Source organism: Macaca nemestrina, chromosome 20 (genome assembly GCF_043159975.1).
Source record: "Macaca nemestrina isolate mMacNem1 chromosome 20, mMacNem.hap1, whole genome shotgun sequence".
NCBI lineage: Eukaryota > Metazoa > Chordata > Mammalia > Primates > Cercopithecidae > Macaca > Macaca nemestrina.
Genome location: NC_092144.1, coordinates 16,279,368 through 16,305,571, shown reverse-complemented (window position 1 = coordinate 16,305,571; position 26,204 = coordinate 16,279,368). Strand labels below are relative to the sequence as shown.

General features: G+C 50.4%; 1 protein-coding gene across 3 annotated transcripts; it reads left to right on the top strand.

Annotated features, from left to right (window-relative positions):
• The first annotated feature begins 102 nt into the window (after positions 1-102).
• Positions 103-26,204, top strand: LOC105491964 (HAUS augmin like complex subunit 8). Of its 3 annotated transcripts, none has more exons than XM_011758858.2 (11): positions 103-329; positions 2,411-2,472; positions 6,573-6,628; positions 12,975-13,056; positions 15,688-15,780; positions 16,131-16,225; positions 16,903-16,968; positions 17,075-17,233; positions 20,114-20,255; positions 22,995-23,136; positions 25,788-26,204. In XM_011758858.2, the coding sequence occupies exons 1-11, from the start codon at positions 301-303 to the stop codon at positions 26,032-26,034; spliced, it is 1,173 nt and encodes a 390-aa protein (XP_011757160.2). In that variant the 5' UTR covers positions 103-300; the 3' UTR covers positions 26,035-26,204. The 3 variants fall into 3 exon arrangements, with proteins under 3 accessions (XP_011757160.2, XP_011757113.2, XP_024652706.2); XM_011758811.3 differs by having other exon boundaries at positions 15,685-15,780; XM_024796938.2 differs by lacking the exon at positions 103-329 and adding an exon at positions 533-727 and having other exon boundaries at positions 15,685-15,780.

The window sequence follows — 26,204 nt, the reverse complement described above, 5'->3', positions numbered from 1 at the left end:
GGCGTGACGCCAGTGCGCCTAGGGGGCGGGATATCACGAAAAGCCCCGCCCCTACTTTCCGACAGCTCAGGCCCCACCCACCACTACAACCCCCTACCGCCGATGGTGGGCGAGACCAAGCGCGAGGGGAAGACAGGCAGTGCACGCGTCGGGGGCCGCGCTCTCCGCATTTAGCCGACGGGGCCCTACGCCTGGCAGCCACCCCTCCTGAGGCTCCACAAATGGTCCGACCCGCAAGCAAGTGGGCGGGTCCGGCTTTGAAAAGCAGGCGGGTCGGGCCTTGAGGTGGAAGGCGGGAAAATGGCGGATTCCTCGGGGCGCGGCGCTGGGTGAGTTGAGGCGCCCGCAGGTCTGGATTTGTAGACGCCAGAGGGCTGGAGAGGATGGGCAGCGGAGTTGGGGAGTGGGGACCCTCGGAGTGAGTTCGGGTTCGACCCCGCCAGAAACTGCGCGGGCCCCTGAACACCCCGATGGCGTGCTGCCTCTGCGCATGCTCCGGAGCGCGGACACCCGACCGGCCCCGAGTTCCGCGTCCTCGGCTGGGACGCGGGGCGACCTCGGGCAAGCAGCCTGACTGCCCGGTGCTTCGCTTCCTCCGCTACGAAATGGGGCCGATGACGCAGCTGAACCTCGTAGGCGTCGTGTGAGGCTGAAACGCGCTTAGATCGGCTCCTGGGTCTTTACTGTGATGTCGCTCTTGGAATTACCGTTATGCGGTGAACAAGTGGTGGGCGACCAAAGTATCCCCTTTAATCCTCCCATGAGCTTTATTCTGTGCTCCCAGTTTACTGGGGAGATGATGGAGACCCAGCAAGGGGAAGTGACTTGCCTAGGGTAACACCCCATGAGCAAGAAAGAAGTTGAATAGTGACCGAGAGCTAGGCATGAGTGATCCTGAGGCTGTATTTTTCTAGTTTTGTTAATTCTGCCAGTGTTGATCGTGCCAGGTGCAAACTGAAGTGAAATTGGACAGCAAGAGGAATCACTCCACCGCCCCTTGGCCGTAACCGATAGATTGACAGTAGCACTTCCCAGGTACAGGTGTACCTGAGGTTCGCACAGATTGTAGGGACCCCCCTCTGGTCGCAGCAGGTTCACCCAGGAGCCCATTCGGTTTGAGGCCACAGCCCTAGCTCAGTCCCCAGAGGGAATCTGTGCTCTTGTCTCTTTCTGGCTCTGAGACTGCCCCGAGGGTGACCTATGTAAGACCTGTGTGTCTTTGTTTTGCAGCGAGGAAAAAGGAGGTAAAAGCAGGTGTGAACCGTTAGGAAGCTGTCGGGTTAGGAGGAGCCTGTGGGCGACCACAACTCCTGGCACCTGGCGAACATTTACTAAGTTGCCTCTCCCCACGGTGGCCTGGAAGTGTCCCCAGCATTGCCTGGGTCTCACTTTGGGGTCCTGGGAGCCCGCTTCAGAGGAGGTGGCCGCAGGGACCAGTGGAGCCGCCCTTGGTGATGGGAGCAGGAGTTACAGTGCCCTGGGCGTGGTCCTGCCCCTTCACTTGCCCCCCCCACTACTTGCCCCTCCTGTGTTGCTGGTGTCTGTTCCTGGATCCCTTCTCTTCCCACTAGATCAGGCTGAAACCCTGAAACCCCTAGTCATCCCAGACTCTCCCTCTCCTGCACCCCCACGGCTAATGAGTCAGCGATTCCTATCTCAGGGTTCCTTCTTCCCTATTACATCAGGCTTCATTCTATTTTTATTTTTATTTGTATTTATTTATTTACTGAGATGGAGTCTCACTCTGTTGCCCTGGCTGGAGTGCAATGGCGTGATCTCGGCTCACTGCAACCTCTGCCTCCCCGGTTCACGCCTTTCTCCTGTGTCAGCCTCCCGAGTAGCTGGGACTACAGGTGCATGCCACCACCCCGGCTCATTTTTGTATTTTTAGTAGAGATGGGGTTTCACCGTGTTAGCCAGGATAGTCTGGATCTCCTGACCTTGTGATCCACCCGCCTCAGCCTCCCAAAGTGAGATAACTGCCAGGACCACTCCTAGTACCTGTCTGTCAAGATGTTGATCTTCCCTTTCTTTGAAGGAGCTCTGTGTTTTGTTCACCACTGTGTCTCTACTGGTACACAGTCGGTGCATCAATGTCTGGTGAATGAATGAACCCAGGGATAATTTGAGATCTCCTGCGATCTCTTCCACGGAGCTCTCATTACCCTCCTCTCTTCTCGGTTCAGATGTTCACCTATGCCTTCTTGCCCAGGTGACCAGGGCTGGCTACTCCTTTTGTCCCTCTTCCTGTTGAGGTGGCTCAGCCTCACTGAAATTGTCCTCAGGCAGCCCTTGGACTGGGCTATCTGAGCCCTGGTCACCTGGGCAAGAAGGCATAGGCACCTCACCGGCTTCCCTGTGCTTCTTGGGCAATGAGATGAACAAGACCCCTCTCTCTCTTCTCTTGCAGGAAGCCCGCAACCGGCCCCACCAATCCTAGCAGCGCCAAGAAGAAGGAGAAAAGAGTTCAAGGTGAGCAGTGTCAGGATCTCTTTAAGGAACATGGTTTTCTTCTTTCATTACGTGCTTTTGGAGGAAGGAAAAAACAGGCCAGAAAAGGCGGCCTATGGCTTTACTTCCTTGTAGTCACACCTCTGGGGATTGTGGATTTGGCCGTCCCAGCCCTGCGGCGAGGGCTGTGTCAGGAACCGTGGTGGTCATTTTGAGCAGTGACTTCCCTTGCGGCCATGGGGGTCATGGGCTGTGTCCAGGACATGTTCCCTGGAAGCATGGGTGTGGAGACCATGGAGATCGTTATCTAAAATCAAACTCTTGTCTTTTTTTTGAGACAGGGTCTCGCTCTGTTGCCCAGGCTGGTCTCGAACTCCTAACCTCAAGTGATCCTCCTGCCTCCGCCTCCCAAAATGTTGGGATTACAGGCATTAACCACTGCCCCCGGCCTAAAATCAAACTCTAAATTCCCACTGCGTAAGCGTGTCAGTCTCATGAGGGGTGCCTGTACGTCTGATGTCCACCTGTTGGTCTGGGGTCACCGTTAACAGCCTCCCCTGCAAGCCAGGTTCACACCGCTGCACTCCAGCCTGGGCGATGGAGTGAGACTCTGTCTCAAAACAAAAAAAAAAGGAAATGTGGCTGGACATGGTGGCTCACGCCTGTATCCCAGCACTTTGGGAGGCCGAGGCGGGTGGATCACGAGGTTGAGAGTTCGAGGCCAGCCTGACCAACGTGGTGAAATCCCATCTCTACTAAAAATACAAAAATTAGCTGGGCATGGTGGTAGGTGCCTGTAATCCCAGCTACTCAGGAGGCTGAGGCTGGAGAATGGCTTGAGCCCGGGAAGTGGAGGTTGCTGTGAGCCACGACCACGCCACTGCACTCCAGCCTGGGTGATGAGCGAAACTCTGTCTCAAAAAAAAAAGGAAATGCTCGGCTTGCATGGTAGATTCTAGAGTGCATCATTGGAGGTCAAGACAATGATACAACGAGGTATTTTCTCAGTGTGTGCAGTGTTGCAGGGCCCGATTCAGTGAGCTTAGAGCAGGATTTTATTTCCAAGTAAGGCAAGGTTTGTGTGTTTCAGCATCGCTGGGTGAGTTGTCTTTTTATTTCCCGACCACTTATTCCCAAGTTCTAAACATCACATGTTAATCTCACATATGACACCTGGCATATGTATGAGCTACCTCATTCTTGGACAAGAATTGTATCCTTTTTTATAACATTGCTTTTGTGGAAAATTCAGCCTGTTTATTTGTCTATTTATTTTTTTGAGATGGAGTCTCGCTCTGTCACCCAGGCTAGAGTGCAGTGGTGCAATCTTGGCTCACTGCAGCTCCTGCCTCCCAGGTTTAAGCGATTCTCTGCCTCAGCCTCCCGAATAGCTGGGATTACAGGTGCGCGCCACCACCCTGGCTCATTTTTGTGTTTTTAGTAGAGACAGGGTTTCACCATGTTGGCCAGGCTGGTATCGAACTTCTGACCTCAAGTGATCCGTCCACCTCAGCCTCCCAAAGTGCTGGGATTACAGGCGTGACCCACTGTGCCTGGCCAGCCTGTTTAAAAAGTTGTATCCTAGTTTTCTGGAAACTTGAAAGTGCTTTTCTTTCCCTACCGTCCAAGGCAGCCCAAGCCTGAGATCCTTCTTGTTGAGCAGAACTGTTTGCTGTTACTACTAGAAAGACCCGGGCTGGATGGTCTCTCTGCTGGGAACTGGGGATATCCTTTCTCTCAGCTGTTCGATCATCATCCAGGGGGAGACTCTTTATGTGGCTTGGTTCTGTCCCTGGGACCCCACCTGGTCCTGGCCTCAGCCCTTAGAGACCTGTATCATGAGCATGGCCTCCCAATTGTCCATATCTGCCGGGCACCCACCTGCACCCACACTGGCTCTGCAGGCATGGCGCATTCCTGCCCTGAGGCTGCCCAGATTGACAGCCCGGCCCTTTGGCTGACTGCAGGATCCTTGTTAACTCTTGAGGGCACCTCCTTTCCTCTCAAGGTAGCAGCTGCAGCCCCAGTCCCCAACAGAAGAATCAGCTGGCGCAAAGATGTGGTTGAAGTCACAATCTCACTTGACTGAACTCTCAAGCTGTGTGACATTGAGGATGTCGCTCTCCCTGGGTCTCTTCGGTACAAAGGCAAACCTCTGAGCTCTATGGCACTGATACGATGCCGAACTATTCTTTTGTGTTTTTTATGAGACAGAGTCTCACTCTGTCACCAGGCTGGAGTGCAGCGGCACAATCTCGGCTCACTGCAGCCTCCGCCTCTCGGGTTCCAGCGATTCTCCTGCCTCAGCCTCCCAAATAGCTGGGATTACAGGCATGTGCCACCATGCCTGTCTAATATTTGTAGTTTTAGTAGAGACGGGGTTTCTCCATGTTGGCCAGGCTGGTCTCGAACTCCTGACCTCAGGTGATCCGCCTGCCTCGGCCTCCCAAAGTGCTGGGATTACAGGCGTGAGCCACTGCGCCTGGCCTAGAATCATTCATTTGACATATTCTTGAGTGCCTACCCCGTGCCAGGTGGTGGAACATAGCAGCACGCAAAGGAGACAAAAATCCCAGGCCCCTGGGGCTCTCATTGCATGAGAACCATAAGGAGGCTGTGGGTGCGCTAGCAGATGCTGTGACGAAATGGCAGGCAGGGGCAGGGGTGCTGTGGTCTGAACTGAGCAGAGCCTTGAGGGAGGGAGGTGCCTGCAAGGGGATGCACAGCAAGGAGGTCCACGCAGCAGAGCGGCCGAATAGAGCACGTGAGAGGTGACAAAGTGATAAGGGTAGAGGCAAGTTGCTGGTGACACAGGGCTCAGAAGGTTCCTGGAGGCACTCAGGCTTCCTGAGCCCATGGACCCAGCACGCCAGCCTGTCTCAGCCCTGAAGGGCAGCTGGAGGCTGATGGAAGGTTTCAGGAAGGAGAGGGCGAGCAATGGTTGTGCCTGGTGGCTCAGATGACCAGGACTGAGAATGGACCACTGGGCTCAGGAGCAAGGGAGGTCACAGTGGTCTTGTCCAAAGGTGTTCTGGTGCAGTGGTGTGTCTGCAAGCTGGACTGTTGGGGGTAAGATTCAAGGGAAGAAGAAAGGAGAGGAAGAGGAGCTGGTGACTAAAGAACTCTGGAGTGTTTGCTGTCGAGGGGTTGGGAGAAATGGGGGAGGCATCTTGTGGAGAGAGGAGCTGTGGGGACTGAGGCAGGGAGGTGGGAGTTGCGGGGCGTTTCCTTGCGGAAGTGAGGGCTGGGCTTTAGCGCCCAGAATGGGGGCGCTTTACCTGGGAGCACAGAGGTCCATTCACAGGGCCAGGGGGATGCAACCCTCAGGACTGGAGGTGACTGCTTGTAGTGGCTGGAGGGTCTCCTGGGGCCACTTCTGTCTTTCCAATGAAGGAGGAAACGGGTCACTGGCTGAAATTGAGGGTTGGGCCAGGCGTAGGAGGTGGGAGGAACAGGTTTGGGGGGGGGGGTCCGGGAGAGGGCTGGGGGACAGAACGGAACCAACCGGATCCAGTCCAGACTCCTACCCCCAGAAGCTGAGGTGACAGGTGGCATTTGTTTATCCACAGTCATGCTCCCAGGAGTAGCCCTGGCAGGAGACGTGGGGTCGGGCTGTCACCAGGGATTTGGCTCTGTCTGAAGAGGGCCTGGGTGTTGGGTATGTCTCAGGGCAGGGGGTCCCAAACTGAGTAAGGGGCAGGGGAAGTAAAAGATAGTACCAGGAGTGAGTCCTAGACACACGCAGTGTGGGGAAGGGGCCTTTGGGGTCACATGAGCTGGGAGGAAGGAGTAAGCCACGTGGAGGCTGGAAGCTCTTCTATCCCTCCCCCTTGTCTGAGTGCACTTGCAGCTTTGACCTTGGGGGGTGTTCCTTGATCTTAGTTCCTCGGGAACTCTGGGACTCCACAGATGGCTTGGGACTTGCATACAGTAGGCATCCCATGCATGCTCGAGGCTGCTGAAGGATGTGATCAGAGGCAAGCAGGAAGAGTGATGACCTCTGTTCTGGTCACTGAGTGGGGAGGGCCCCTGGCATGTGGGTCTCTGGGGCGTGGGGTCTGGGTATGTGGGGTCTTCGGTCCCTTGTAGTTTTGTTGTGCACCGACAGTGTGTCTCTACAGGTGGAAGAGTGATTGAGTCCCGTTATCTGCAGTATGAAAAGAAGACAACCCAAAAGGTAAGGCCGCACCCACCTTCCGTGTGCAGCAGATCTGAGCGTGGTTCTGAGTAACTGGGATTCTGAAACTAGTCATGGGAGGCAGTCACAACCTGGTCCTGAAGGAAGCATTTTGGGGTCTTCACCCAGGTGCTTTTGAGACCATCAGCCCTTCATGCTGCCAATTGTGAGTCTCTGTCATCGGCGGCTTATGGCTATAAGCATCTCTTTTACGAAGCTCTGATCTCCATTGAAACATAATATCATTCTTACCTTTTTTTTTGTTTTGGAGACAAGATCTCTCTCTCTGTCATCCAGGCTGGAGTACAGTGGTGTGATCACGGCTCACTGCAGCCTCAACCTCCCAGGCTCAAGCCATCTCACCTGAGCCTTCTGAGTAGCTGGGACCAAAGGCATGTGCTACCATACCAGCTAATTTTTAAACGTTTTTGTAGAGATGGGGTCTCCCTATGTTGCCCAGGCTTGTCTTGAGCTCCTGACCTCAAGTAATCCTCCCGTCTTGGCCTCCCAAAGTGTTGGAATGACAAGCGTGAGCCCTTGCTATGAGCCTAGCCCAGGCTATTCTTGCCTTTCAACCCAGTTAATTTGCTTTCTGGATTCTGAAGCTGTCTTATCGAGTGCCCAGCACACACTTCTTGGTGTCTTGCTGGTATTTAAAAAAACAGCTACTTTGGGAGGCCGAGGCGGGCGGATCACTTGAGGCCAGGAGTTCGAGACCAGCCTGGCCAACATGGTGAAACCCCGTCTCAACTGAAACTACAAAAATGAGCCGGGCGCAGTGGCGTGTGCCTGTAATCCCAGCTACTCAGGAGGCTGAGACAGGACAATCACTTGAACCTGGGAGGCAGAGGTTGCATTGAGTTGAGAGTACACCACGGCACTCCAGCCTTGGCGACAGAGCGAGACCCTGTCCCCTGTCTTAAAAAAAGAGAGAGTAAAAAAAAAAAAAAACAGGTACAGGTTTTTAGAGAAAAACTATGGGAAAAATGACATGCTTTGATCACTCCAAATTGGAGGAAGAGTTTAGTGAACTATCGTGTAGGCACACCATGAAATACTATGAAACCATTGAAACTAATGGCATGAAAGATATTTAACCACGTGAGAACATGCTTTGTGTGAGAGTTGGTGTGAACAATCAGTAGATTATACAATTGGATATTTTCTTTCAGTGAAGTCAAGGTTGGATTCTTCCCTCTGCTTTCCAAATCTTGGTTTATGGTAAAATTAAGTCAAATTCCCACTGCCTGTCTTCCACTCTGGTTGGCTGGTGGGTTCTTGACCCTGTGACTTAAGATTCGGCTTGAGAAAAGAGGATACCTTTGCACAAACATATTATTCTCAGAGCAATTTTCAACAAAGAGTCAGTCTTCGCGCTCCAAATTTTCACGTTGTCGCCAAGACTTGGTTACAGCGCCCCCGTGTGTCTGCGTGCTGTAACATTTTAGCCCTTTAGATCTTTTCTGTTTTTTCCTTCCGTTTTTAAAATCAAGGTATCATTTACATGGAGTCAGCGTCTCTTTTTTCAGCATAGGGTCCTCCCCCTTTTGACAGACATAGACGGTCATGGAACCGCCTCTGTAATCAAGCTACAGAATGAGTCATCCCTAAATTCCCTTGTGCTCTGATAGGACCAGCCCCTCTCCCACCCCCAGGCAACCACAGATTGGCTTTCTGAATCTGCAGTTTTGCCTTTTTTAGAAGGTCATATCTGTGGCATCACAGTTTGCAGCCCTTGCCTCTGACTCCTGACACTTAGCAGAGTGCCTTTCAAGTTCCTCTGTTGTTGCATGTATTGCAGGTAGGTTCTTCCTTCTTTTTTTTTTGTTTTTGTTTTTTTTTTGAGATGGAGTCTCGCTCTGTCACCCAGGCTGGAGTGCCGTGGTGTGATCTCGTCTCACTGCAACCTCTGCCTTCTAGATTCAAGCCATTCTCCTGCCTCAGCCTCGGGAGTAGCTGATATTACAGGTGTGTGCCACCCCACCTGGCTAATTTTTGTATTTTTAGTAGAGACAGGGTTTTGGCATGTTGGCCAGGCTGGTCTCGAACTCCTGGCCTCAAGTGATCCACCTGCCTCAGCCTCCCAAAATGCTGGGATTCCAGGCATGAGCCGCCATGCCCGGCCTGGTTCCTTCTTATGGCCGAATAGTATTCCATCAAGTGGATGGACCACAGTGTGTTCATCTGTTCATTGACTGACAGGCAGTCACTTGATTTCCTGTCTTGGTGATTATAAATAAAGCCTCCGTAAACATTCTTGTGTGGTTTTTTGTGTAGACGTGTTTTTATTTCTCCCAAGAGGAGGATTGCTGGCTCATAGAAAAACTCGGACTGTGTTTCCTGCTCTCCCACTCAACAGCAGTCAACACAGGACTTCTGTGACCGATGTGAGGGAGGGTTCCCCACCAGCAAGCAGCAGCCACCAGCTAGGTGTCTTCCAATTCGATTCTGACACACTCTACCTGGAAATAGCATCAGAACCTATAGGGTGAGGGCTCAGTCCCCAAGACTGCCCCTCTTCTGCCACTAGAACTTCTGACCAAGTTCAAATCGGGATTCCCATGACCCCCCCTTCTTTGGGTTCAGTTAATTTACAGGAGTGACTCACAGAACTCAAGGAAACTCTTAGGTTTACCAGTTTATTATAAAGGATATTACAAAAGATACAGATGGAGTCGAGTGTGGTGGCTCATGCCTGAAATCCCAGCAATTTGGGAGGTCGAAATGGGAGGATTATTTGAGGCCAGGAGTTCCAGACTAGCATGGGCAAGACCCTGTCTCTGAAAAAAATTTTTTTTCAATAGCCAAGTAAGTGGCTGGGCATGGTGACTTAGGCTTGTAATCCCAGCACTTTGGGAGGTCAAGGTGGGAAGATTGCTTGAGCCTAAGAGTTTGAGGCCAGCCTGGGCAACATAGCAAGACTCTATCTCTACAAAAAAATAAAAATAGCTAGGTGTAGTGGTGCGTGCTTATAGTCCCAGCTACTCGGGAGGCTGAGGCAGGAAGATTGTTTGAGCCCAGGAGGTTAAGTCTGCAGTGAGCCACTGCACTCCATCTTGAGTGACAGTGACATCCTGTTTCTCTTTTTTTTTTTTTTTTTTTTAAATAGATAAGAGATGTGTAGGGTGAGATATGGGGGAAGGCGCACAGAGCTTCCATGGCCTGTTCAGTCATACTACCCTTTAGGAATCTCCACGTGTTCAGCTATCTGATCAGAAATCTCTCCAAGCTCTGTCCTTTTGTGTTTTGTTTTTTTTTAATTTTATTTTTGAGATGGAGTCTCACTCTGTTGCCCAGGCTGGAATGCAGTGGTGCGATCTTGGCTTACTGCAACCTCCGCCTCCCGGGTTCAAGCTATTTTGCCTCAGCCTCCCAAGTAGCTGGGATTACAGGCGCACACCACCATGCCCAGCTAATTTTGTATTTTTAGTAGAGACGAGGTTTCTCCATGTTGGTCAGGCTGGTCTTGAACTCCTGACCTCGTGATCCACCCACCTTGGCCTCCCAAAGCGCTGGGATTACAGGCACGTGCCACCACGCCCAGCTCCTTTTGGGTTTTTATGGAGTCTTCATGACTTAGGCATGATTGAAGCATGGACAGCCCTGTGGAAATATGATTGGTCAGAAAGGGTATGCGCTAAACCCAGCAAGGCCTATCTGTTCAGATTCGTCTTGGCCTCTGTTGCATTTTTTCCTCTGGGGTATGAGGCAGGACCCTCTCCGGCAGATGAAAGGAGTGTGGGAGGTCAGAGAGGTCCTGCTTACTGTAACAAGGGCTTATAGGAGTTACAAGCCATGAATTGTACATGAAAACATCTGTCTCTATATAATGGTAACAAGAAACTACCTGTTATCCACGGTGGCTGCACCATCTTTATGTTCCCACTAGGCACATAGATGAAGAGTACAAGTTGTTACTTTCACATTCTAGCCAGTCTTGTGGGTGTGAAGTGATACTTCATTGTGGCTTTCATTTGTGTTTTCATAATAGCCAATGATATTGAGCATCTTTTCACGTGCTTATTTGCCATTCCTGTATCTTTGCTGATGTGTCTGTTGAGATCTTTTGTCTGGTTTTAAGTTGGGTTGTTTTCTTATTACTGAATTTTGAGGGTGCTTTCTATATTCTGGATACCAGCTCTTTGTGGTGCTTTGCAAATATTTTCTTCTAGTCTGGCTTGTCTTTTCATGCTGTTAAGTATTTTAATTTAAGAGGCAGAAGTTGTCGACTTCGATGAAGCCCAGTTGATCACTTTCCCCATTTGTGGATTGTGCTTTTGGAGTCTTACCCAAGATAGCTCCACCTAATCCAAGATCACAGATTTTCTCATGTTTTCTTGTAGGAGTTTTGTAGTTTAGGTTTTGCTTTTAAGTCTGTGAGTTAGTTTTTGTGTATGGTGTGATGTTTAAATCAAAGTTCATTTTTTCATGTATGGGTGTTCAGTTGTTTCTATCCCATTTATTGAAATGATTTTCCTTTTTCTCATTGTATTCTCTCATCATCTGTGTCAAATACCAGTTGACCATATATGTGGGCATCATGTCTGGGCTCTGTTCTTTTCCATTGTTCTATGTATGCATCCTTATGCTAGTTTCACACTACTGAGGTTAGCGTAGCTTTGCACTAAGTCGTGAGATCAGGTAATGTGAGACCTCCCACTATGCTTTTCCAGGACTGCTTTTCCAGGACTGTCTCTTCTGGTTCCTTTGGCTTTCCATAGAGATTTTAGAATTGTCATTTTCTAGAAAAATATCTGCTGGATTTTGATTATATTGAATCCATAAATCAGGAAGAATGTCTTCTTAATAACATCGAGTCTTTCAATCCATGAACATGGTATGCTTCTCCATTTATATTTAGATCTTCCTGGATTTCTTTCAACTTTGTTTTGTAGCTTCCAGATTATAGATCTTACACATATTTTATTGGGTTTATAACTAAGCATTTGGTGTTTAGTGCCATTGTATATGGTACTCTCTTTTAATTTCAGTCTCCAAACTTGTTCATTGCTACTTCATTGCTAGAGATGTGAACTTTTACATAGTGACCCTGCGTCCTGCACCCTTGCTGTATTAGAGTTCTCCAGAGAAACAGAACCAATCAGAAATGCTTATAAAAGGATATGAATATATAAAAGGGGGATTGGCTTTTTTTTTTTTTTTTTTTTTTAATGCGGGATTGGCTCATGTGATTATGGAGGCTGAGAAATCCCAGGATCTGCTGTCTGCAAGCTGGAGAGCCAGGAAGGTTGGTGGTTTAGTTCAGTGTGAGTCTGAAGGCCTGAGACCAGGGGAGCCAAAGGTGTAAGTCCCAGTTTGAGGGCAGGAGGAGATGGGGTAAGATGTCTCAGCTCAACCAGGCAAGCAGGAAGCAAAAGGCATGAATTTCTCCTCCTTCCACTGTTTTGTTGTATTCAGGCCCTCAAGGGATTGGATGGTGCCCATACACACTGGGGAGGGCAGTTTATTGCATCCACCAATTCAAATGCTGATCTCATTAGTAAACACAGACACACCCAAAAATGTTCAGTCTGGGGCACCCCATATCCAGTCAAGTTGACACACAAAATTGAAAGAAAACTCCTGTGAAACTTACTTACTAATTTTAGTAGCAGTTTTGAAGATGTTTGGGGATTTTCTACATGAAAAATTACGTCTGTAAAAACAGTTTTACTTTTCCTTTCCAACCTGTTTGCCTTTTACTTCTTATCTGAGGACCTTCACTGTGATACTGAATGAGAATGGTGTCTGTGCATCGTCGTGTCCTTGCTCTGGTCTCGCTCTGTCTCCCAGGCTGGGGTGCAGTGGTGCGATCATGGCTCACTGCAACCTCAAACCCCTGGGCCTGAGCGATCCTCCCAATTCAGCCTCCTGAGTAGCTGGGACCCTGGCCGTGGCCACTGCACCTGCCCCTTGCTTTTTATAAGGTTTTCGTTTTGCTTTTGGTTATTAGAAGGGCAATGTTCCATGTGTTACTTAAAAAAAATATTTTTGACAATATATGTGTAAAAACTTTGTGTTTCCTGATGACCAAAGTTATATGTTCTCTCTAGCAAACTAGCAAATACTGAAATGTGTCTAGAAAAAAATCAGTCATCTGTAATCTGCCATGTCAGGAATCACCAGCAAACATTTTGGTAGTTTCCTATGTTCTCTGCAAGTGAGCGTCTACATTTTGACAAAAGTTGTTTGTCCTGTATATATGAGGTAAAATTTCAAACCTCTTTAAATGTCTCCCCTGCCTCAGAGTAAGAGCAGTTACAAAACACAGTGCAGACCACATCAGGGCCCCTTGTTGTGAAGGGAGGATGTCTTGTCCTCTGAGTGTCATGTGTTCCCATAACAGGCTCCTGCAGGAGATGGGTCACAGACCCGAGGGAAGATGTCTGAAGGTGGAAGGAAATCCAGCCTGCTCCAGAAAAGCAGAGGTGCGAAACAGCACTGGTCCTCGGGCGGTGATGAGCGCGGCGGTACATTTTGTCTCCATGGGTGCTAAGTTCAAGTTCCCTCTTTCCTTTCTGGAAAAGGTCAGAAGCAGTGAGCAACGAGTTGGCGCTTAAGGACAGCCTGGGGGGATGTGGGGAGGTGAGCGGGGATGCGGAGAAAGGGGGAGATCACTTCTTCCCTGTGTGGCCCCAGAGAAAAGCCACACTGCCATCATGGTACTGCTTTGTGACATCAGTTGCTTGTCTACGTGACTGTTTTCCTTCTGGTGCTCTGAGAGCAAGACTCTTAGAGAGGCTGTGAGGACTCATCCTGAGGTCGGGAGTTCGAGACCAACCTGACCAACATAGTGAAACCCCATTTCTACTAAAAATACAAAAATTAACTGGGCATGGTGGCACACGCCTGTAATCCCAGCTGCTTGGGGTGAGGGTGCGGAACTGAGGCAGGCGAATCACTTGAACCTGGGAGGTGGAGGTTGCAGTGAGCCGAGATTGCGCCCTTGCATTCCAGCCTGGGCAACCAAGCGAGACTCTGTCTCAACAACAACAAAAAGACTCAACTCTGCTGTTTGTAACATTAAAAACAGCCCCAGTCCAGACACAGAGGAACAAGTATAGCTGTGTGCCAATAAAACTATTTACAAGCAAAGGAAGCAGGCTGGATTTGGCCTGTGGGCTACAGTTTGCCACTCCTGGTGTAGATGTTTGTGAGAATTCGCACTACGCCCTTCCCAGGCGTGGTTGAGAAGCAGAAACAGCCACACTAGAGCCAGCCTGCTAGTCTTCCCCCATCTAACTGGGTCAAACGCCATGCATGAAGCTGGGAATGCTGGTGTGGTCAGGGGACCAGAGACTGGGCCTGCCACACCTTAAAACCAGTTCTCACTCAAGGGTGATTCTGACCCCCAGGGGACTCTGGCAGTGTCTGGAGATGTGTTTGGTTGTCATACCTGGGGGAAGGGGTTTTACTAGCATCTGGTGGGTGGAGGCCAGGGAGGCCACTCAGTGTCTTGCAATGCACAGGACACCCCCACCACAGCAAGGAAGGATCCAGCCCCACGTGCTCGCAATGCCATGGCTAAGAAACCTTAATTTAAACCTCACCATAATGATTTCAAAGGACTGCTTGTTTGAGTTCCATTGTATGGCTTTGTAGAAAATTAATTTTCTTAGTTCAAATGCTATACGTGCTGGTGATAAAATATTCCAGGGCAAAAGCAATAGCAATAAAAAGTTACCACCTCTAGCTGGGTGTGGTGGCTCACGCCTATAATCCCAGCCAGCACTTTAGGAGGATGAGGTGGGTAGATCCCTTGAGCTCAGGAGTTCAAGACCAACCTGGGCAACATGGTGAAACCCTATCTCTACTAAAAATACAAAAAAATAAATTATGTGGGCGTCGTGGCACTCGCCTGTATTCTCAGTTACTCAGGAGGCTGAAATGGGAGGATTGCTTGAGCCCAGGAGGCAGAGGTTGCAGTAAACCTAGATTGTGCCACTGCACTCCAGCCTGGGTGACAGAGCAAGACCCTGTCTCAAAAAAAAAAAAAAAAAAATTTCCACCTCCTCACCCCAGGCTCCCAGTCTGTGCCCTGAGGGCATGTGCTCTCAATAGATTTTTGCTGATCTTTCCAGATTAAGAATTTCAACACAAATGGTTGTTTTGTTGTACCCTACAGCTGCGGTGACCTTCCTTTTTTCATTTCCAGGTCATTCGTTTCCTCAGCTGCATAGTTGTTCATTGAATAGTCTCATGCTTAGTTCCTAACACAACAACGTATCGTACATGCCATCTGTTGGCGTTTGCAGCACTCCCGGGCTCTTGTATAATGGTAGCATACTGTATGCCAGTGCCCATCTTAGACAGCATAAGGCTTAATTTTACAGTTTAGAATATAAGTTAAAAGACGAAGGGACCTCCCAGGGAAGATGAACAGTCCAGAAGCTGCAGAAAAAAGATGGAAAGATTACTTGGCTGAGTGTGGTGGCTCATGCCTGTAATCCCAACACCTTGGGAGGCTGAGGTGGGTAGATCACCTGAGGTCAGGAGTTCGAGACCAGCCTGGCCAACATGGTGAAACCCCGTCTCTACTAAAAATACAAAAATTAGCCGAGCGTGGTGGCGGGTGCCTGTAATCCCAGCTACTCGGGAGGCTGAGGCAGGAGAATCGCTTGAACCCCGGGAGGCGGAGGTTGCAGTGAGCTGAGATCACGCCATCACACTCCAGCCTGGGTGACAAGAGTGAAACTCCATCTGAAAACAAAAAAGATGGGAAGAGAGAGTAGAGGGTAGAATGGGAGTATGGCATCGTATCCCACCCTTAGCATCCTGGAAACTAGCAGAAAGGCTTATTTGCGTCTCTTTGGTTATACAGAATGTCTCTCACTTCTAGTGGTACTTTAAAAACAGAGTCAAGGCGATGGCTGGGAATTTCCACAGGTTTGTGGTTTTTTTTTTTGTTTTTTTTTTTTTTTTTAGCCTTTCCACCTTGGACGAAATTGGGTTTTTTAGAAGCAAGTGGTATTGTTCAAAAACACGGCCTCGTTTCCTGGCTTCAATGGAGAGTGTCTCTTGACTGTGCTGACTTTTGGGGATTCTTTTCTTAACAGCAGATAGCAGTGGGGTCGGAAAGGGTGACCTGCAGTCCACGTTGCTGGAAGGGCATGGCACGGCTCCACCTGACCTGGATCTCTCTGCCATTAATGGTAAATCATTTGTTTCGCCCCTTCTGTCACTCGCTGGGGGTTGCAGTAGGTCTCAGTGGACTTCCAAAGTACAGTTGCCCCTTGGCCTATGATGGGGTTACATCCAACAAACCCATTGTAAGTTGAAAACATTGTACATCAAAAATATACTTAATACCTTGGTAAAGGATATTAAACTTGCCTTTTGCCCCTTGCAAAGTTGAACAACTTTAAGCTGGACTGTTATAAGTCCATATACTCCTCAATTTATGATGGGGTTACATTCCGATAAACCCATCATTTAAAAAAATGGCAACCAGGGGCCGTCTAGATACGCGGCTCACCATTAAAAATGCTGTGCTTTATCTTAGACAAAAGCATCATCAGAAAGACGCCACAGTTAGCAAAAACAATAGCAAAGAAACCCGAGTCGTCGTCGTTTTCTGCCCCTCGGAAAAAGAGCCCAGTAAGTGTTTGAAACAAGAGGGCAGCCACAGACGGGCTGCATAGATCTGATTTAGATTCCACTCGGAACCAGGTGCCGAGTGCCCACAGATCCAAGAACAGATAAGACACCCATGCCCTTTAGGACAAAAATCAAGACCACAAATGTTCTTAGACCGTTTGTAGAGTGGACATTTCCCCGAGTACACATTCAGTAGTGGATACCAGTGTGGAACCATGTAAAAAATGAGACAGGGGACTTCTCTGTGCTCACGCTGTGCTAGGAAAGGCACAGTGCCAGCCCCTGTCCCTTGGTGGGAGGACGGCTAGGCTGTGGTCTCACTGGGGTGAGGACTGGACTGGTGGGTGGGGGACCAGCAGGTGGGGAGACTGCATTCTGGTCCTGGTGCAGCACCAAATTGGTGGGTATCCTCAGCTTGTCTTTGACTACCCAGCTGCTGCTGTCTCTTCACCTGCCAGAGGCCAGGGGAAGGAAGGTTGTGGACCTCCCTCTCTCATCTCAGAGCACCGGAGAAAACCAAAGAAAATAGAAGCAATGGACCCACTACAGCAGAGAACTACCAAATATCAAACTGAATACAGAAAATCCACACAAGCCAGAGTTCTGCCCCTGCTGGGAAAAGAGCTAGATTTATACCACTTCATCAGGAATTGAGAGGGTCTTTTTCTTTTCTTAAGGATTTATCTGAAGCGATGGAAATGATGGAGTCTCAGACACTACTGCTGACGCTACTCTCCGTAAAGGTGAAAACAGTTCCTCGTTCACGTACGCCATGGATGGAAGGGTGGCCTCCGTTCGCCATGGGGAGGGAGGCCCCACCCGCCTGAGCTTTTCTTTCACATTTAACAGATGGAGAACAATCTTGCTGAGTTTGAAAGAAGGGCAGAAAAGAATTTATTAATAATGTGTAAGGAGAAGGAGAAGCTACAGAAAAAGGCCCATGAGCTGAAGCGCAGGCTTCTCCTCTCTCAGAGGAAGCGGGAGCTGGCAGATGTCCTGGATGCCCAGGTCAGTTGTAAGTGACACTCTGTGACCAGTGAGTGTTCCCTGTGAATCTGTCCCATCTCCACTGTTTCGGGTAGCGTTCGTACTAGGGTGCCATTGCTCACTGGCTTCTCACTCTGTGTTAGGCTTTTAATGCCAGCCACACTTGCTGTGGTCCTGGTGTTGGTCTGTGATGACACTTTTAGAGGATGTGAAGTGTGAAAATACAAAGTGAAGTGTGAACCAGTAAGGGAGGCGCGCACCTTCTACGCCCTTGTGCAGAGACTTCCCGAGCGCCCAGTGGTCATGGGCAGCAATAGGACGACGTCCTCTGGGACTCCCCTGGAGGGTCAGGGTGCTGGTGGGAGGCACACCACTCCTAGTGCTGTGTGGTCAGCGGTGTCCGTGTGGAAGGAGGACAGGAACGAACCCCTGGAACCCAGAAAGGGCTGGTAGGCAGGGGCGGGCCCCCCACCCACTGGGTGAGTTTCCTGTGGTTGCCGGAACAGTCCCACAACCTGGGTGGGCAAGACAACGGGAATTCATTGTCTTACGGTTCCGGAAGCTGGAAGACGGAGATTGGGGTGTTGGTGGTTGGCTGTGTCTGAGGGCTGCGAGGGAGAATCTCTCCTGGCCCTGTCTTTGGCCTGTGAATGGTTGTCTTCTCTGTCTGTTCACATGTCCTTCCCCCTGTGTGTGTCTGTGTCCCCCTTTCCCCACAAGACACCAGTCGCGTTGGATTAGCACCCCCCACAAAACCCCCCGATCACCTCATGGTAACTTAATGACCCTGATCAAGTCCCTATTTTCAAATAAGGGCACATTCCAGGGTACTAGAGGTTGGAACGTCTGGTATGAATTTGGGGAGATACAGCTTAACCCCTAACATCCAAAATTTTCGTGTGAGTACCCCTGCAGCTAGACCCTGGACTGAGTACAGGGTCCCTGGACTGAGTACAGGGTCTCTGACCTTAGGGAGCTTAAAATGGAAGAAAAAGAGACAAACCCAGTTGACCCTCAAACAGCAAACGTGAATTTGAGTGTGAGGTTCTTACATGCAGATTTTTTTCTTTCTTTTTTTTTTTTTTTTGAGGCGGAGTCTCGCTCTGTCGCCCGAGCTGGAGTGCAGTGGCCGGATCTCAGCTCACTGCAAGCTCCGCCTTCCGGGTTTACGCCATTCTCCTGCCTCAGCCTCCCGAGTAGCTGGGACTACAGGTGCCCGCCACCTCGCCCGGCTAGTTTTTTTTTGTATTTTTTAGTAGAGATGGGGTTTCACCGTGTTAGCCAGGATGGTCTCCATCTCCTAACCTCGTGATCCGCCCGTCTCAGCCTCCCAAAGTGCTGGGATTACAGGCTTGAGCCACCGCGCCCGGCCCATGCAGATTTTTTTCAATAAATATATTGAAAAAAGTTTTAGAGATTTGTGACAATTTGAAGAAACTCAGCTGAACCTCATAGCCTAGAAATACTAAAAAAATTAAGAAAAAGTTAGGCACGTCATGAATGCATACATATTTGTCCCAGCATGGGCAACATAGTGACATCCAATCTCTGCAAAAAAATTTTTTTTTTTTTTTGAGAGGGAGTCTTGCTCTGTCACCCAGGCTGTAGTGCAGTGGTGTGATCTCAGCTTACTGCAACCTCCGCCTCCCAGGTTCGAGTGACTCTCATACCTGAGCTTCCTGAGTAGCTGGGACTATAGGCATGCACCACCACGCCCAGCTAAATTTTGTATTTTTAGTACAGACAGGGTTTTGCCATGTTGGCCAGGCTGGTCTCGAACTCCTGACCTCAAGTGATCTGCCCTCCTCAGCCTCTGAAAGTGCTGGGATTATAGGTGTGAGCCACCACGTCTGGCCAATCTCTATAAAAATTAAAAATTAGCCAAGTGTGGTGGCATATGCCTATAGTCCCAGCTACTTGGGAAGCTGAGGCAAGAGGTTTGCTTGACCCTGGGAGGTGGAGGCTGCAGTGAGCTATGATCACTCCACAGCACTCCAGCCTGGGCAACACAGTAAGATCTGTCTGTAAAAAATATATATGTGCAGTGGCTCACGCCTGTAATTCCAGCACTTTGGGAGGCTGAGGCGGGTGGATTACTTGAGGTCAGGAGTTCGAGACCAGCCTGGCCAACATGGTGAAACCGCGTCTCTACTAAAAATACAAAAAATTATCTGGGCATGGTGATGCGTGCCTGTAACCCAGCTACTTGGGAGACTGAGACACGAGAATCGCTGGAACCTGGGAGGCGGAGGTTGCAGTGAGCCGAGATTGCGCCACTGTACTCCAGCCTGGGAGATAGAGCAAGACTGCGTCTGAAAATTTGTGTGTGTGTGTGTGTATGTGTGTATGGTGTGTGTGGGGGGTGTGTGTGTGTGTATAGATGCTAATCTATTTACATGTTTATTGAATGTTTGTTATCAGTAAGGTTTCAGTCAACAGTAGCTATCAGTAAATTTGGAGGAAGTCAAAAGTTATATACAGATTTTTGACTGCACAGGAGTTGATGCCCCAAACTCCCATGTTGCTCAAGGGTCAACTGTATATCATTTCAAACCCCCATGAAGACCCACACAGCATGTTTGGGATGGGAGTGGGCCGTGCCGGGAATGGTCTTGTGGAAGGCAGACGTTTAGGCACAGTGCTCTAAAGCAGGTGGGCCCAGCTTAGGGCCTAAGCCTAGAACCACTGGAAAGCAGACGTGCATTCTCAGTAAGGGGCCTGGGCCGCCGTACCATCCACTTGGCTCTCTTGGGGAGAGCTCACCACACCCTTGGAAACTTCCTGAGCTCTGAGCCCCTCGGGGGTCGTGAAGAACAGTGCTGTATCTTAACCCTGCACAATCCGTTAAGCTTCCAGAGAGGGGACTCCAGGGTCTACCTCCATTATCCCTTCTGCTTACAGATCGACATGCTCAGCCCCTTCGAGGCAGTGGCCACACGCTTCAAGGAGCAATACAGGACGTTCGCCACGGCCCTGGACACCACCAGGCACGAGCTGCCTGTGAGGTCCATCCACCTGGAGGGAGACGGGCAGCAGCTCTTAGGTAGGAAACGGGACATCCCAGCGCGTGTGCAGCAGGCGGGGCGAGGAGTGTGTGGGTGCTTCCCATGGGCCCGACGTCATCGCCACAAGTGTCCTCTTCCCCATCTAAGGCAGAGGATGGGGAGGGCTGGTCAGGCTGTGCTTCCTCCAGGGTCTCGCCCTGAGTAAGTAACCACACTGGTATTTGAACCTTGGGCAGTGGGATTCACAGTGATCTGTCCTGCCGAAAGACATTTTGCAGGGACGACCTGTAGTCTCCTGAGTCCTGCGCCCAACAAATGTGCCTTCGTGGTCGCGGGGTGACAGGACCACCAGCCGCACCCCGGCTTTGCCCCTCAGCAGAGCAGTGAGGTCCCTTTCAGGCATAGGATTCCCACCTAATCTCTAACTTGAAAACTTTGGCAAGTGTGAAAAAACTGCCACGCTGCATCTTAAATTCTCTTCAGAACAGGTATCTTCCCAAAGACAGCGTCTCGCTCTGTCGCCCAGCCTGGAGTGCAGTGGCACAATCTCAGCTCACCGCAACCTCTGCTTCCTGGGCTTAAGTGATCTCCCACCTCAGTCTTCTAAGTAGCTAGGAGTACACATGTGCACCACCAAACCTGGCTAATTTTTTTTTTTTTTTCTGTAGAGACGGGATTTCACTATGTTGCCAAGGCCGGACTTGAACTCGAGTTCAAGCAGTCCTCCCACCTTGGCCTCCCAAAGTGCTAGGATTATAGACATGAGTCTCCATGGCCTGCCATTGTTCTTTTTTTTTTTTTTTTGGAGGTGGAATCTTCTTGCGTAGTCGCCCAGGCTGGAGTGCGGTAGTGCAATCATAGCTCACTGCAGCCTCGAACCTCTCAGGCTCTGCTCAGATCCTCCCACCTCAGCTTCCTGAGTAGTAGCCTCCCTAGTGCTTCAGGCATCCACCACTGCACCTGGCTAATTTTTCTTTTTGAAACGGAGTTTTGCTCTTGTTGCTCAGGCTGGAGTGCAATGGCGCAATCCTGGCTCTCTGCAACCTCCGCCTCCGGATTCAAGCGATTCTCCTGCCTCAGCCTCCTGAGTAGCTGGGATTACAGGCACGCGCCACCATGCTCGGCTAATTTTCTATTTTTGGTAGAGACGAGGTTTCTCCATGTTGGTCAAGCTGATCTTAAACTCCTGACCTCATGTGATCTGCCTGCCATGGCCTCCCAAAGTGCTGGGATTACAGGCATGAGCTGCTGCGCCTGGCACACCTGGCTAATGATTGTTTATCTTTTTGTAGAGATGAGGTCTGGCTATGTTGCCCAGGCTGATCTAGAACTGCTGGACTCAAGTGATCTCCCACCTTGGCCTCCCTAAGCACTGGGTTCCTGAATAGGCGTAAGCCCCCCGCCCGGCAGGTTTCTGATTTTATGACTACGGTCACCTCCACATCTGTACTCGCAGAAAACGCTCAGTCTCTTAGGTAGTTGCTGGGAACTGGCCTAGGGACCGTGTTGAGTTTTCTGGGGCTGCCATACCAAGTGACTACAGAATGGGTGGTTTGAAACAGCAGAGATATTCCCTCCCAGTTCTGGGAGTCTTGATTTCAGCCAGAAGTCTGAAATCAAGGCATTGATGGGATTGGCTCCTTCTAGGGGCTGTCGGGTGAGCCCATCCTGTGTCTCCCCCACCTGCTGGTGGCTGCCGTCGTACCTTGGCGTTCCTTGGCTCTGGCTGCGTCCCTCCATTCTCTGCCCGTCTTCACATGGCCTCCTCCCTGGCTGTCTTGTTATTGAAATTTCCTGCATCAGTATGGTGGCGCACGCCGGTTATCCTAGCACTTTAGGAGGCTGAGGCAGGGGATCACGAGGTCAGGAGTTCAAGACCATCCTGGCCAAGATGGTGAAAGCCCGTCTCTACTAAAAATCCAAAAAAAATTATCCAGTTGTGGTGGCAGGAGCCTGTAATCCCAGCGACTCGGGAGGCTGAGGCAGGAGAATGACTTGAACCCGGGAGGCGGAGGTTGCAGTGAGCCAAGATTGCGCCACTGTACTCCAGCCTGGACAGCAGAGCCAGACTCTGTCTCAAAAACAAAAAAAAAGAAATTTCCCGCATCTGATGAGGACACCAGTCACTGGATTAGGCCCACCCATCTTAACTCCACCCCATCCACAAAGATCCTGTTACCAGTTAAGGTCACTCACTGGGAGTGGAGAGTTGGAATGAAATGTACGTATTGGGGAGGGCATAATTCGGTCCACAGCTGGAGGGAGAAGACGCTGGCTGATACGGCGCTTAAAAGGCTCCCAAAATGTGACTCTCGTGTACGACTGGCCTTGATGTGACGTGTGTCGGGGAAGGGGGCGTGTTGTCCTAGTGCGGGTGACAGGTCCCGTAGTTGCAGGCATCCCTCTGCTCAGTGGCGCAGGGAACAAGGACTGTTTTTCAGTTGCTCCTGGTCTGACTGGGAGGCCTCAGGCATTCTCCCTGGCACAGCACAGCCTTTTTCACATTTGCATTGGTTTCTGTTGAGGATCCCAGAGTGACATTTCATTTCTGTTCCAATGTCCTCCTGGATGGTGGACATGCCTGTCCCACAATCTCAGAGCACAGGACGGAGAAGGCACGAATGTCTTCCTTGGCTTCCGCTTCTTCCCTGTGCGCTCTCCACGGTTCCAGCACGATAGCCGAGCATCGGGAGAGAAGCCTGTCGGCCACTCCACTCCTGCGTGTCTTGCGTGGGGCACCTTGCCATCCATCGCCCACCATGCCTCTTCCCCTCCAGATGCCCTGCAGCGTGAACTGGTGACCACTCAGCACCTCCTGGCAGCACTTGACGTTGGCGATTCGGAAGAAAATGTGCAGGTGCTGGACTTACTGAGCGAACTCAAGGACGTGACGGAGAAAAAGGACCTTGAGCTCCGAAGGTACCTCGGAAAATGCTTTAAGAAAGAGGTGGCACCCTGTTTGCTCCGGGCTGTTGGTGGCTGCCCTGTTGGGGTGGTGCCGAGTTCCTATTAGAGTTCAGAGGAGGTTCAGCCCCCTGAGCGAGCTGCTCTTTTCCCAGACGTTGCATGATATGAGAATGGCCAGCAGGTGTCAATGTCATCCATATTGTGGATAACAAAATCTCCAAGAGCACCTGCCTTGCCTTCCCTTGCCGTTTTTTTTTTTTTCTTTTCTTTTCTTTTTTTTTTTTTTTTAAGACAGGTTCTCACTCTGTAGCCCAGGCTGGAGTGCAGTGGCAGATCTCAGCTCGCTGCAGCCTCAGACTCTTGGGCTCAAGTGCTCCTCCCACCCCAGCCTCTTCAGTAGCTGGCACTGCAGGTGTGTCCCACCATGCCCGGCTAATTTCCCTTTTCTAGCCCACTTCTCAGTCGTTTTTGAGTGAATGGGGATTCTAGGTGAAGTGAGGATCAAATATGCTGTAAGATGGGTCCTAGATTCAGAGTGTAAGACTCAAGTAGAGCAGGGGGGAGAGAAGAGCAAACGAGCTCATTGCCCACTTGGAAACATCCATGGAAGGGCCGGGCGCACTGGCTCACACCTGTCATCCCAGCACTTTGGGAGGCCAAGGCGGGAGGATCACTTGAGGCCAAGAGTTCAAGACCAGCCTGGGCAACATGGTGAGACCTTGTCTCTATTATTTATGTATTTATTTATTTATTTTGAGACAGAGTTCCCCAGGCTGGAGTGCAGTGTCACGATTTTGGCTCACTGCAATCACCTCCCAGGTTCAAGCAATTCTCCTACCTCAGCCTCCCAAGCAACTGGGATTATGGGTGCCCCCCACACGCCCGGCTAATTTGGTATTTTTAGTAGAGACAGGGTTTCACCATGTAGGTCAGGCTGGTCTCGAACTCCTGACCTCAAGTGATTTGTCCACCTTGGCCCCTCAAAGTGCTGGGATTACAGGCATGAGCCACCACAGCGGACCACTCTGTTTAAAAAATACAAACATTAGGCACAGCGGTGCATGCCTGTGGTCCCAGCTACTCAGGAAGCAGAGGTGGGAGAATCATCTGAGCCCGGGGAGGTCAAGGCTGTAATGAGCTGTGGTCATTAGAATAAGACCCTGTCTCAGGAAAAAAAAAAAAAAAATCCATGGAAGTCCTCAAGCAGCTGGCGGAGAAAGGGTGTCACCTGTCATTCACATCCTCAAAGTAACCCAGCAGCACAGGCGCCCTCACATCAGCCCTGTTGGTGTTTTCAACGCCTTCCGGGGTAAGGTCCCAGGAGGATGTTTTTTGAACTTCTGATTGATAGAAATGGCCCAGATCTTAAAGGACTGTGCAGTGGCTTTCACAGAGCACATATCCTTGTGGGTCCAGACCCCCAAAACCCATCAAGACCCCCCGCTTTTTTTTTTTTTTTACCTCCCCCAGGAGATGTCTAACCACGTGCTTTTCTCCACCTCTTCCAGAAGACTATCTTTTCTCTTTTTTGCAATGCTAAATTTTTTTCTGAGTGCTTAAAATATTGGAAAAGGACTTATGCAAAACAACTGCCAGCCACTGTGGCATTTCTTTCTCCTGTGGGTGGCCATGGATCAATTCAGGAGACATCAAAGGGTTATAAAGCCACAGTGCCACTCCCGGGCTGACTCATTCACCCATGAACGGCAGAACGCTGATTGACCCAGTCACCTCTTAAAGGGCCCACCTCTCGCTGCTGCCACATTGGGGATTATAATTATTATTGAGATAGGGTTTCATTTTCATTGCTTAGGCTGGAGTGCAGTGATGTGATCTCAGCTCACTGCAACCTCTGCTTCCGAGGCTCAAGCGATCATCCCACCCCAGCCTCCCAAGTAGCTGGGACTACAGGTGTGCACCACTGCACCCGGCTAATTTTTTTTTGAGACAGAGTCTCACTCTGTTGCCCAGGCTGGAGTGCCAGTGGCACGATCTTCGGCTCACTCCAACCTCCGTCTCCTGGGTTCAAGCGATTCTCCTGCCTCAGCTTCCCCAATAGCTGGGATTACAGGTGCGTTCCACCACGCCTGGCTAATTTTTATATTTTTAGTGGAGATGGTTTCACCATGTTGGCCAGGCTGGTCTTGAACTCCTGACCTCAGGTGATCCACCCGCCTTGGACTCCCAAAGTGCCGGGATTACAGACGTCAGCCACTGCACCCAGCTTTTTAAATTTTTTTTGTACAGACGTGGTTTTACCATGTTGCCCAGGCTGGTCTCGAACTCCTGGCCTCAAGCTATCTGCCTGCCTCGGCCTCCCAAAATTCTGAGATTACAGCACTTTAATCCCACCTCGCCCGGCCAGGGGATTAATTTTTTAATGGGCGTTTGGGTGGGGACAGAGACTTCCGCCACAGCAGCAGCACAGCACGGAGCTCCGTGAACATTTCTTGGATGAATGAGTCCCTGCTTTTGTGCCTGGTGCTGTTCTTGGGGGGTTTCCCTGATTGCGTCTTTTCAGACAGATCTTGTTTGCTGCTCCTTTCCCACTGAGCATGTGGGCTGTGTGAAAATCCGCCTCCCCGCATGGCAGCGCCTCGTTCACCACACGCGTGTGCTTCACCTCAGAGGGTGAAAGCCGTTCTTTCTCCCGTCCTCAACAGGAGCTTCAGCCAGGTGCTGGAACTCTCCGCAGAGGTGAGCAAAGAGGCAGCCTTGGCAAACCAGGAAGTCTGGGAAGAGACCCAGGGCGTGGCGCCCCCCAGCCAGTGGTATTTCAATCAAGATGGTGCCTGCAGAGAATCTCGGGGAGCACCCAAGAACACGCCCCTGTCTGAGGACGACAACCCGGGTGCCTCATCAGCCCCCACTCAGGCCACGTTCATCAGCCCAAAGGAAGACTTTTCTTGAAGCAGCCAGGGAGAAGTCCCGCCCTCTGTCTCTCGTTCAGGGAGGGACTTGTGTGACTCGTGGTTACATTCAGGACACTTGAGCACTTTATACACTACCGTAGCACTGTAGCTATTTTTATGTGATAATCATGTTTGATACTTAAACAGTAAACCTGTTTTGCAGTTGAA